Source organism: Aythya marila (genome assembly GCF_965140915.1).
Source record: "Aythya marila genome assembly, chromosome: 2".
Taxonomy (NCBI): Eukaryota; Metazoa; Chordata; class Aves; order Anseriformes; family Anatidae; genus Aythya; species Aythya marila.
The window spans coordinates 3,130,634-3,141,780 of NC_139043.1; the positions used below are offsets into that span (position 1 = coordinate 3,130,634).

Consider the following 11,147-nt stretch of genomic DNA (forward strand, 5'->3'; position numbering starts at 1 on the left):
GAGGGGGGGGGATCGGGCTGTACCACCGCGGGGGGAGCTCCCCCTGAGGGAGAGAAATAAGGCAAAACCAGCCCAAAATTCTCCACAACAAAATATTATTATTGTTTTTTTCCTTGTCGCTGCTAGGTCACAGTCCATCGGCCGCCCCGTCGCAAAGGGAGTGACCCCCCCCGAGGCGCTGCCTCACGCTGTGAGGAGGGCTTCACGCTGTCATTTCTTCCAGAATTTCTTGTATTTCTCCATGTCCAGCTTGTCGAAGGCGTCCTCCTCCTCCCTGGCCCTCAGTTTGGTGGGGAACTGGCGCCGCAGCCGGGCCTTCCTCTCCGCCTCGGGCAGCGTGTTGCTGTCCAGGGGCAACTGAGGGGGAAAAAAAGACATTAAAAAGTGACACTGGGAAGCATCAGAGCATCCAAAAGCTGGTTTTGATCTTCAAATCAATAAACAGTTGCCACAGTGTTCCTCAGTAAGTGGTCCTGGGGAGGCGAGCGCCTTACCATGAGGATTTTCTTGGGCTCCTTGTAGCGGATGTGGACGGTGGAGCCGTCGGTCCTGACCAGCAGCAGCGGGTACTGGCGGCCGTACGCCTGGCGCTGCAGGCGGGACACAGCCACCCGGTTGGAGTTGGCCAGGCTGCAGGCAGTGTGCAGGCGGCGAGGTGGCACGAGGCTGGAGAGGTAAAGGGAGACACAACAGGTCAGCACCAGCCCTTCTGGGAGCCGCGAGGCGGGCTGAGGGCTCCACTTTTACCTCAGCGAGCTCCTCAGGGCTGCCATCCCGGCCTGGGCCAGGCTCAGGCACAGCATTGAGGTGTGAGGAGATGTGAAGCCGCTCCCTCACACAACCTAAGGACCAAAACAGTGATCACAGGCACAAATAAAGCTCTTCTGAGCCCTATTAACACCTCAGCGACGAGTTTAGCCCCTACCCGTGCCCCCAAACCCCGCCGCCCCTCAGCCTCAAGATGGCGCCCGCGCCCTCACGCCCAGAAGCCTCCAAAATGGCGCCCGCCGCGCTCGCGCTTCCCCCCCCGCGCACCCGCACAATGGTTTGCCCCGCGCTCCCCCCTCCCCGCGCTTCCCCCCCCCTCAGTGGTTCGCCCCGCTCACGTGCCCACCCCCCCCCGACCGCCGCCGCCTTCCCCCTTCTCCCCGCGCGCCGGGGCGAGGGGGCGTGGCCTCGGCGATGTGGGCGTGGCCTGGCTCGAAGGGGCGTGGTCTCACTCAGAGGGGGGCGTGGCCTCGCTGCGGCGCAGGCCACGCCCCTCCCGGTGCCGCTTCCCTACCACCCCTCCCTCCCCCCCCCCTTCCCCTCATGAGCTGGCGGCGGCTGCGCGGAGCCTTCGGCCGGGCGGCGGCGGGTGAGGGGGGCGGGGGGGGTCCTGTGAGGGGGTTTGGGGTCCTATGAGGGGCTGGGGGGCTTTGAGGGGCATTTGAGGGGCTGCTGGGGTCCTGTGAAGGCTCTGTGAGGGGCTGGGGGTCCTGTGAGGGGCTGTGGGGTCCTGTGAGGGGCTGGGGGATTGTGAGGGAGCAGGGGCTTCCTGTCAGGGGCTGTGAGGGGCTTTTGGGGTCCTGTGAGGTCTCTGTGAGGGGCTGGGGGGTCCTGTCAGGGGCTCGGGGGGTTGTGAGGGGCTGTGAGGTCCTGTCAGGGGCTGAGGGGGGCTGTGAGGGGTCGGGGATGCTGTGAGGAGTCTGTGAGGGGCTTTGGGGTCCTGTGAGGGGCTGAGGGGGTCCTGTGGGGTCCCTATGAGGTGCTGGGGGGGCTGTGAGGATCCTTGGAGGGGCTATGAGGGGCTGCTGGGGTCCTGTGAGGGGCTGAGGGGGGCTGTGAGGGGTCGGGGGTGCTGTGAGGAGCCTGTGAGGGGCTGAAGGGTTCGCTAGAGTGGACTCTGAGGAACTGGGGGGTCCTATGAGGGGCTTCTGGGGTCCTGTGAGGGGCTGGGGGGGCTGTGAGGGTTATTTGAGGGGTTGTTGGGGTCCCGTAAGGTCCCTGTGAGGGCCTTGGGGGGTTGTAAGGGAGCAGGGGGTTCTTGTCAGGGGCTGGGGGGGGCTTTTGGGGTCCTGTGGGGTCCCTGTGAGGGGCTGGGGGGCTGTGAGGGTTATTTGAGGGGCTGCTGGGGTCCTGTAAGGTCCCTGTGAGGGGCTTCTGGGGTCCTGTGAAGGGCCAGGGGTCCTGTGAGGACTCTGTGAGGGGCTCTGAAGGTCCCTGTGAGGGTCCTTTGAGGGGCTTTGGTGGGGTGGGGGCTGTGAGGGGCTGCTGGGGTCCTGTAAGGTCCCTGTGAGGGGCTGTAGGGATTCTGCAAGGCCCCTGTGGGGTGGAGGGGTGACTTGTGAAGGTCCAGGGGTGGGCAATGAGGGTCTGGGGGTGGCTCTGAGGGGCTGGGGGGGATCCTGTGAGATCCCCTTGAGGGGCTGAGGGGCTGGATGCGTGACCACGGCAGTGTGAGCATCCCATTGATGGAAACCTGCCCCGGTGCGTGGAAGGGTTCCCCTACAAAGCCCCTGGGGCTCCCCGGCTGGATGTGGTGAGCCTTGAGCTGTCGCCGCCCGCTCAGGAAGCGTCCCAATGCTTACAGAGTCAGAGTTGCACCTCTGAAGAACCTGCTAAAAATAGGGAACAGGTTTACATTTTACATCCCTAATCCGGGAGACCTTTCCCGGGGCTCCAAAGAAACTGTCCTGTAAGCTGCTTTTCGACTCGGCCAGGGGGGCTTTGCCTCCTCCTTACGGGCTGCCAGCTAATCGGCATTAATTTTGTTTAACTCTTGGGATGTCTGTCCTGGGCCTTGCTGTCTCCGTGCCGCCTGCCAGCTGAAATTTGGGGTGGTTTTAGGAAGCGGGGCTGCCCCGAGAGATGCTCCTCGCCCTGGTGGCAGCTCCCTGCCCCTCTCCTCACCTCACACCCACTGAAAACGTCAAAATCTGAGCGGAAAAGGGGGAAAAAAACAAATTCAACCCCTGCTCAAAGCGTCCCTGGAATTCTCACAGCTGCAACCACGGCTTGAAAAAGTGCCACGTAGGGGCAGGGGGCTTTGCTGTGCCAGGCCAGCCCTAAAAGCTATTTTTGCTACCTGCTGGCCCCAGTTCCCAGCTTGCCAGCTGGGTGTTTGCTGCCAGGCTCCTTTGTATGGTGGTGGAAATCACATTTTTTTTGCTGTAATTTACCTTGTGTGTTCCTCTGCAGCAAAGGAGGAGGCAGGAGGGGACGTCTGTGAGTCTTCTGGGTTATTCTCAGCCTTTTTTTTCCCCAAAGAAAGGTGCTCGGCGTGAGTCCTGGCTGGGCAGAGAGGAGGTTTGTGATGGAAAGGGGTGCTGCGAAGCCAAAACCCTCTGAAACAAGAGCTTGGGGCAGTCGGTTCCCATTCACCGAGGATTTTGGGAGCTTCAGGATTTAAAGGAGGCTCCTAGAAACAACAAAGCAGGAACCCTAGGTCGTGGTTAGCCGGGTTTGGTGTTCCCTGAGGACCTGAGGCTCGCTGCTCTGCCCCAGCCAGACCTGCTTTTGGCCAGCTGCCGGAGCAGAAGCCAGGAGAGAAGATTAAAGAGCAGCGGGCGGTCTTCCTCGGCCGTCTTAAAATCATCCCGGGGCGATTAACAGCTCACACACAGCCCGGGTCCTGCCCGCGAGCCCATCGTGAGGAGCTGGAAGGGAGCAGAAGGACGAGGTAGGGATGCCCGGCAGTGGTGCCACACGAGGAGCTGTGTCTGGGGCATACTGGAGTGACTGGGAGGATAAACTGGGTCCCCAGTGCTCCTCTGGGTGATTTAGGGCGAGGGGAAGAAGCAGGGAGGAGGTTTGGGCAGGTAGGAGGGGTGTGGGGAGGTGCAGAGGGTGTGCTCCTGCTTTTGGGGGCTGAGCATTTAGGGAAAAGCTGCGCTTTCAGGACTTGGACTCGATGATCCTTGTGGATATTTGGGGATAATTCTGTGATCTTTGGGAACTGCCAAGGAGCGAAGGGAAGGACGGTGCCGGGCCGTACCCACGGGCGCTTCTTAAAGGTTTGCCCAGCCTTGATGATTTTTTTCGGATGAAAAAGCCTAAACCAGCAATATAATAATGCACAGAGGGGCCAATCCTGCAGCACCCAAAAAAAAAAAATCCCAAAAAGCAGGTCCCTTTTGGCCAGAGACTGAACTCAGTTGGGTTTATGCCCACGCCAGCCTCTTCCTCCCGCCCTGGATAAGCTCAGGTCAGGCAAGCACCGAGATTCCTCAGGGAAAGGGGAAAAAACTCCCCTAATTTGCTGGCTTGAGAGCTGCCTGTGACACCATGGAGCCGTGCCGAGGGGATTTAGGGATAAGGAGGCATCCGGCACCCACGGGCTGGGGTCAGGGAGGCAGCGAGGTGGGATTAGGCAGCGGGGCCATGGCCAGCTCTGTAAGAGGCCGTGCTCGGCTTAAGGATGCTTCAGCAGTGATCTGGGAGGTCGGGCTGCCCTTGCCATGATCTAATTAGCAGCAGAAAGGCTCCCGGGGCCGGACCCAGCCGGCGAGGTTTAAAAATTTTGCCTTTTTCGGGGTTTTGCTGCTTGGGGAAAGCAGAGCCGTGGGGTTCATCCTGCTCATGGTGACACCTCTGGGTTACAGGCTGCGGGTGGGTGGCAGCCCGCAGGTCCCCCTGCATTTTATCCTGTGTTTTTCTAAGCAGCTCTGTGGTTTTTTTTCCTCTTTCCAGCCATGCAGGGACCAAGGCCGGTGGTTCTGAGCGGCCCGTCGGGTGCAGGAAAAAGCACCTTGATAAAGAAGCTGTTTAAGGATTACGAGAACATCTTCGGCTTCAGCGTCTCCCGTGAGTATCCCTGAGGGTTTGGGGTAGGGGATTTCGGGATCGCTAGCCCAGAGCCCGAGTCTGTAGCTGCGATCCTGTCCCAAAAATAGTGGGCCCAGGGCTGGCTGAGTCGTGGTATCGGGGTTAATCAACGAAGCACTTTGCCCCGTCGTTACACTCAGTCCTTCCGCCGTTGCTCTGCAGCCATTTGGCAAGAACCCAGGAGAAATCTTCCCCCAGCCATGGAGGATGTGGAGAAGCACCATAAAAACCCCCTTCCCCTCCTGCTGAATCCTATAAAACAGCATGGTGCCCTCTGGGATGTTTTGTAAGGGCTGTAGGCTGATAATGACACACCTCGGGGTCACCAATTCCGCTGTGCTCTCTGATCACAGCACAGAACAGGATTTTCTTTGGGCAGCTTGCCCAAAATATTGTTTCCTTTGTCTCGGGTGACACCTTGAAGATTATTCAGCCACGCATGGCTCATTCACCTGATGTTCCCTGGGGCTCTGCAAGGCATTACGTGTGCTTCAAAATGCTTTTTACTGCCCTAATCCTTCGGGTGCCGCAGGTGGAATCCTTGCCTCCAGATCTGTGAAATCCAGATTCATTCAATCATAAAAGAGCAAATCCTGGATTGTGAAAGAATTTAATGGTACTGGAGGTAGAAAAAACTTTACACTAAATGACAGATGTTTTATTTCATTCTATTTTTTTAATTCAACTGAATATCTCGCTAAAGAATTCGCTCCAAACTAAACCTTGTCTCCTCCAGGGTTGTCTCGTGGTATATATTTTTCCCTAAATCTCTTTAGGCAGCTCACACCTTGGTAGTTGGTGCTTTATACAAACTCAGGGGTGATCATCACCTTATTGTGGGCATGTTCTTAAAATAATACGACTCCAAATGACTTATTCCCCTAAACTGAGGCAGGGACCTGAGTAATGTGTTTAGGATCACACAGGGGGGCTGTAGCAGAGCAGAAAACCCAGCCCAGCCTCCTAAATCCCAAATTGACAGCTCAGCCCCTAACGATCTCAGCTGATTGCTTTCAGATTATCTAGGATTCTCCAATTAAAGGCCGACTGACGATGCCGTGGTGCTTTACCCTGCCTGTTTCCTAACCTTTGATCATTTTAAACAGAGAAGCAGCTGCGTGGTTGGGCTAATCTGCTGCGTGTGCTTTTATTTCTTTGGTACTCTGACTTCCTTGTCAGCCTGCACAATTATCAAGGCCGTTTCTTGCAGATACGACGCGGCAGCCGAGACCTGGAGAAGTGAATGGCAAAGGTGAGTGCGGTACGGATGGATCAGTGCCTCGCCCGATTCACCACGTTGCTGCCCCAAACGCTTCTAAATTTTGGTGTGAAATGCTCGAATCCCGATGTGCAGATAAGGTAGCCCCACAAACGTGTTTATGGGGTGCGTTCCTGCAGGCAGGAGGAGCGAGCATTGAGCAGTGACACATCTGGATGTGTTTACTTTTGGTTTTGATCTCGCTGGCCACGAGACCGTAGTCACTGCTGCTCCGCAGCGTGCGCCAGATGCGGAGAGAAGAAACAAAAAGGGAAGGATCAAATGAGGCTTGCGCTTAGGCAGCTTTCACTCTGAAGTGAAAGGGGAAAAAAATAACAAAAGATAGAGAGACATTGATGTTTGTTTGTATTTCATCTTCCCTTTTATATCCTGGTCTCTCTCATTCTCATCCGAGTCTTTAATCATAAATGTTTTCCCACCAAGGGCTGTGGCAGTCCCGTCGTAGTGGCTTTGAAGCTTGCAGACGGGTTTCTCCCTGCACCAGGAGGGGGAAGGCGCATGGAAAACAGGGCACAGCAACACGTCTGGCCCCACAGAGTTCCAGAATAGTTTGAGTAGGTATTGGTTGGTTGGGGTGGCGAGGGGATGCTGTAAATGTTAATTGGAGAGTAGATATCTACAGACAGCCAGCGTTGTACTAAGCAGGTTTTGAGGGGCTTTTCCCCTGAGCACCCATCCCTACGTTTTTGAAGGTAAAGATCATCTTTACCTTCAAAATTGTTAATTCCTGGGTGTTTTTCCTCTTTGTCCCATCCAGATTACCACTTTGTGACCCGAGAGGAAATGAAGAAAGAAATCGATGCTGGGGAGTTCCTTGAGCACGCAGAGTTCTCCGGAAATATGTACGGGACGAGGTACGCGACTCGGGCACTCACCACCAAACCCAGGTGGAGCTGAGGTTAGGGTGAAGGAGAAGAAATTTTAACTTAATGACACCGTTTTTTTCCCCAAAGCACAGATTCCTGCTGTAACGAAGCCTTTCCTTTTGGTAGCAAGGCACTCGTCGGATTGATTTGCTCATCATTAGACTGCAAAGTTAAATCCTGCAAAGAATTACCCCGCTATAATTAGCTCCTCGCTGCCTTATCAGATCCTCTGTGGGCCGTGGGGCTGCTGAAGTCGTTCGTGTGCTGAACGCTTCCTTGCAGAGGGGCAGTTTTCGCAATCTATTTGCACTGCTCAATATTTTCCAAGTGCTTGCAGACTCGTACATAGATGCCTTGCATGCCACTCTTGACTAGAGTTAAAGAGTTGGATGGATTTTAAAATAGCATTGCTCCCGGCCTCGGAGCTGGCGATCAATAAAACGTTAAGCTGCAATGTTAATTAGAAGTCAGATATCTTACATAATTATTGGGAGGAAACTGTGGCGCTACAGCCCGGGACCTGCTAAGGAAAGGTAAATGTGTCCCGGGATGCTTAGTTGAATTTAAAGTCACCTGAAATACGTTTTGGGAAGATTTGCATTTGTTAAAGGGCCTGAATGTGCCTTTTTTGTGCAAGGGGAACCCAACCTGGCAGCTCCCCGTGCCTCAAACACCCGGCACCAAGGAGAAGCCAAGTTCAGCCTCCTTAATCCCCGGGTACATCCTGCATAGGACTGGCTGCCTTCCTGCGTGCCCTGCTTAATCCTCTCGGCTGCCACGTGGAGGAGGTGGCAGCTCCCCGATGTCTGACCCTGTCCGAGTTGGTCGCGGGGTGGGTGTGGGGATGGCTCCTTTCTGGGGCTGGCTTCTGCGAAATTTGCAGATTTCGGCGTTTAATCAAGCTTGGGCGGAAAGGGCTGACAGGATCAGGAGTTATTAGGAAGGAATCGGAGACCTGAACGCTGTCCAAAAATAAAAACTAAATTATGTTGGGGTTTGGGTTGCAAAGCAGAGAGGGGCGAGGGGTACACGTGCTCATCTGCATCTCAGATGATTTGGTCAGCAATGGGGAGGCAGCACAGGAGAGCAGGAACGTGGTTTGGCTTTTCTCTGCCTGGTGATGGTAATTTTGGAAGAGTAGAGCTTGGTGATGAAATGCCACGAAGTCTCACCAGCTAATAATTACACTTAAAACCCCAAAATGAATTTCTTTAAGGACAGAGCTCCCTGAAAGGCTCCCGAAGGAGCCAGGACTTTAACTTAGAGGCTGTGGGCAGAGGGGAGGTGTTGGGGTTTCTTCCTCGGGGCACTGGGAGCTGCTGGCTCTCGGCGAAGTGCTTGCAGCAGGAGCGTGGCAGAGCTGCTGTTGGGGGAACCAAGCCCCCAGCACTGGTTCTGGAGGCTCTGACCCCTTCCCCGTCCCTTCTGTCCCCAGCAAAGCCGCGGTGCAGGCTGTGCAGGCCCAGAACCAGATCTGCGTCCTCGACGTCGACATCCAGGGCGTGAAGAACATCAAGAGGACGGACCTGAACCCCATCTACATCTCCGTGCAGCCCCCGTCCATGGACGTCCTGGTGAGCGGCTGCCTTCCCTTGCCGGTAGCGGTTAGAGGTAATCGGCGCCTTGCTCTCAAGCCACATCCCCCGAGCAGTTTCCCCCCTTCTTGATTTATCTCCACGTTGATTTATCTTCGTATTTTAAGGGCTGCACAGCCAGGGGCAGGGAGGTGTTTCCAAGCACGCTCCTCTCCTGCCCGGTCTGACTCTCCAGGCCCTCACCCCAGTGATAAACCTTCCCGTGCCCTGGGTTTGGGGCCCTCCTGCACGGTTTCCATGCTGAAATGAGATTTCTCATGTTGATTTTAGGCTCTGTTACAGCACAGCCAGGCTGTAAACGCCTTAGATGTGCTTAAGGTGGGGAGGTTTTGTGCTCAGACCTGCTTCCAGCTACTGAATTTAACCCTAAGGGGGCTGGTTCTGCAGCGTTGGGGTTCCTATACACCTTCTGGCCTCCTGTGGCCCTATAAAATACCGATCACGCTGTACCTCTGGCAGAATGGAACCACCGACGTGGTTCAGAAGGGGATGCAGATGCACAAGTGCCACTTGCTGAAGCCGTGCAAGGAGTACGCGGCAGAGAGGCCCACAAATCCCAGCTCAAATCCCAGCTCCCAGCCCTGGCTCTTGGTGTGGGGGTGTTTTCTGCACGCAGCACCCGGGATGCTCCTTTTTTTTAACGCGTTTGTCATTGGGTTTAGGAAAAGAGGCTACGTGACCGGCAGACTGAGACAGAGGAAAGTTTACTGAAGCGTTTGAGCGCGGCCCGCGTCGATCTGGAGCTGAGTAAGTCCGGGGGCCTTTGAGCAATGTGCCCGGGGAGCAGGGAGGGGGGCGCTGGTGACCGAGGAGCTGCTTTCTGCACGGACGTCTGGCTTCTGCTCCCCGAGGAGCGCTGGCAGGGCTCGGGCATGAGCTGGCTTGGATCTGAGCATCGTGCTGCATCGCTTCCCATCGCGGCTTCCTCGAGGGCATTGGGCAGAGGAGCGCGTTGGCAGTGGCTGAAATAAGAACGGGAAAAGGCTGCAGGAGCTCAGCTCACGCACGAGCGGCGAGGCAGGGAGAGAAAGAACGCGGCCTCCTCTAACTCCCCTGCCCTTGGCTCCTTCCCTAGGTAAAGAGCCCGGCCTGTTCGACTTGGTCATCGTTAACGATGATTTGGAAAAAGCCTATTCTGAACTGAAGGAGGTGCTCCTGAAGGTGAGTTTGGGGTTTTTTTTTCTGCCTCGTGCTCTGTTTAAGCTGCAGGGGCGTGCTGGTGTGCAGTGCTCTTCCAGCCCAGCCTTCTCCAGATCTGCCAGACCCCGCGTTGCTTCCCGAGAGTGACGGATGCTGAGTTGTTTTCCCCGTCTCCTTGCAGGAAATCCAGAAGACCCAAGAATCCAGGAAGTCCTGAGCCCGCTTGGACCCTTTAACTTATCATTCCCGAACCACATCGCGGCGTTGCATTTCAAGAGACATTCCCCTTTAGGCCGACCCTCCTCCCAGAGTTCCCCTAGGATGTTTCTATTAAAAGGAAGGAAAAAAAAAACACACAACTTTCAGTTGTTTCTGTACGCCGGGGGTGCTCGGGCTGTGCTCCCATGGGTTCACACCTCACGCAGACAATCTGGAAGCGACTTCTCAGCACCTGCTGAGGGGCAGAGCTGTTGGGAGCTGCCTCCTGCTGCCTCTGCTTCCTCGTGCAGACCCGGCCACAGCTCCTCCAGGTTTTTCTGATCATCCCCAGCCTCCTGGCGTTTGATTCCGTTGCTCTTGCAGCACCTGGGCACGGCTCGGGTTTGTTTAACAAGCAGGAGGGGAAGGGGAAAGGTTGTGGGATGGGATCTATCCACAGCCCCATTCTGGGGGAAACGTGCTTTGGCAGTGATGTAATTCAAATGCACGTGTTCCACTTCAGTTTAGGTGCTGGTAGGTTTTTGGTTGCTTACGTATGTACTGACTAAGGAACAAAAAAAAAAGATTTCCAAGCTGTGCAGCCTGTTCTTTTTGGAAGATACATAAAATGCTCTCTTAAGGGCAGAAATAAATCTGCTTTCCTAGCAGGGATCCATGAATTTTAGTCTCTGGGTCGAGCCAGGGAGAGCTTTGCCTTGTGCCTTGCTTCCCTGCCTTTGTGCAGCCTTAACTTTGCTGCCTTCAGGGTAGTTCAGAGCCTTTTGATCCCTCCCTCGGGTCGTGTCCTGGCCCTCAGGGGCAGGATCAGTCTCTCCCTGAGCCGCGTTGCTCAGTTGTGAGTGTGGGAGGCACCAGGCACGAGGCTCCGCTCACAGCCTTGCTGTCCCAAAGCCTCTCCTGGAAGACACGGACACTTTTGGGGCTTGATTCTTGAGAAATGGTGAATCCTGCAGAGCTGGCACCCTCCCCGTGGTTACTTCTGCCCATCCTCCCCAAAAAGAAACCCAGACCAACTGCGCTGTGCACGAGGAGCAGACAGACCCTACAGCACCAGGCTGTGCTCATTTGCTCACCAAAACTGCCTTTCCATGGCAGGCTCATGCTTTTAACTCAATTACCTTGGCGCTTACCCTCTTTATATCCTATTTCTCTGCTTTTCCCTGCTCCTGACCCCCTCCTAATTCTCTGAATCCCCCCCGTGAGGCAGGACCTGACCTCCCACAGCCCTTTTTTTAAAGCCGA

At 55.6% G+C, this 11,147-nt stretch overlaps 2 protein-coding genes across 7 annotated transcripts; one reads left to right on the forward strand and one right to left on the reverse strand.

Moving 5' to 3' along the window:
* Nucleotides 1-78: 78 nt before the first annotated feature.
* On the reverse strand, nt 79-1,133 carry MRPL55 (mitochondrial ribosomal protein L55). Of its 4 annotated transcripts, none has more exons than XM_082755426.1 (4): nt 1,115-1,133; nt 748-842; nt 495-666; nt 79-357 (listed from the first exon to the last, which is right to left on the reverse strand). In XM_082755426.1, exons 2-4 carry the CDS (start codon nt 801-803, stop codon nt 211-213), a joined length of 375 nt encoding a protein of 124 aa, XP_082611552.1. In that variant the 5' UTR covers nt 804-842; nt 1,115-1,133; the 3' UTR covers nt 79-210. The 4 variants fall into 4 exon arrangements, with proteins under 4 accessions (XP_082611552.1, XP_082611551.1, XP_082611550.1 ...); XM_082755425.1 differs by having other exon boundaries at nt 1,107-1,125; XM_082755424.1 differs by lacking the exon at nt 1,115-1,133 and adding an exon at nt 926-979.
* A 177-nt stretch (nt 1,134-1,310) lies between these two features.
* Nucleotides 1,311-10,047, forward strand: GUK1 (guanylate kinase 1). 3 transcript variants are annotated; one of them, XM_082752787.1, is made up of 8 exons: nt 1,311-1,357; nt 4,672-4,785; nt 6,017-6,058; nt 6,843-6,939; nt 8,387-8,525; nt 9,209-9,293; nt 9,622-9,707; nt 9,868-10,047. In XM_082752787.1, the coding sequence occupies exons 1-8, from the start codon at nt 1,312-1,314 to the stop codon at nt 9,901-9,903; spliced, it is 645 nt and encodes a 214-aa protein (XP_082608913.1). In that variant the 5' UTR covers nt 1,311; the 3' UTR covers nt 9,904-10,047. The 3 variants fall into 3 exon arrangements, with proteins under 3 accessions (XP_082608913.1, XP_082608914.1, XP_082608915.1); XM_082752788.1 differs by lacking the exon at nt 1,311-1,357 and adding an exon at nt 3,016-3,661; XM_082752789.1 differs by lacking the exon at nt 1,311-1,357 and adding an exon at nt 3,921-3,995.
* Nucleotides 10,048-11,147: the final 1,100 nt, after the last annotated feature.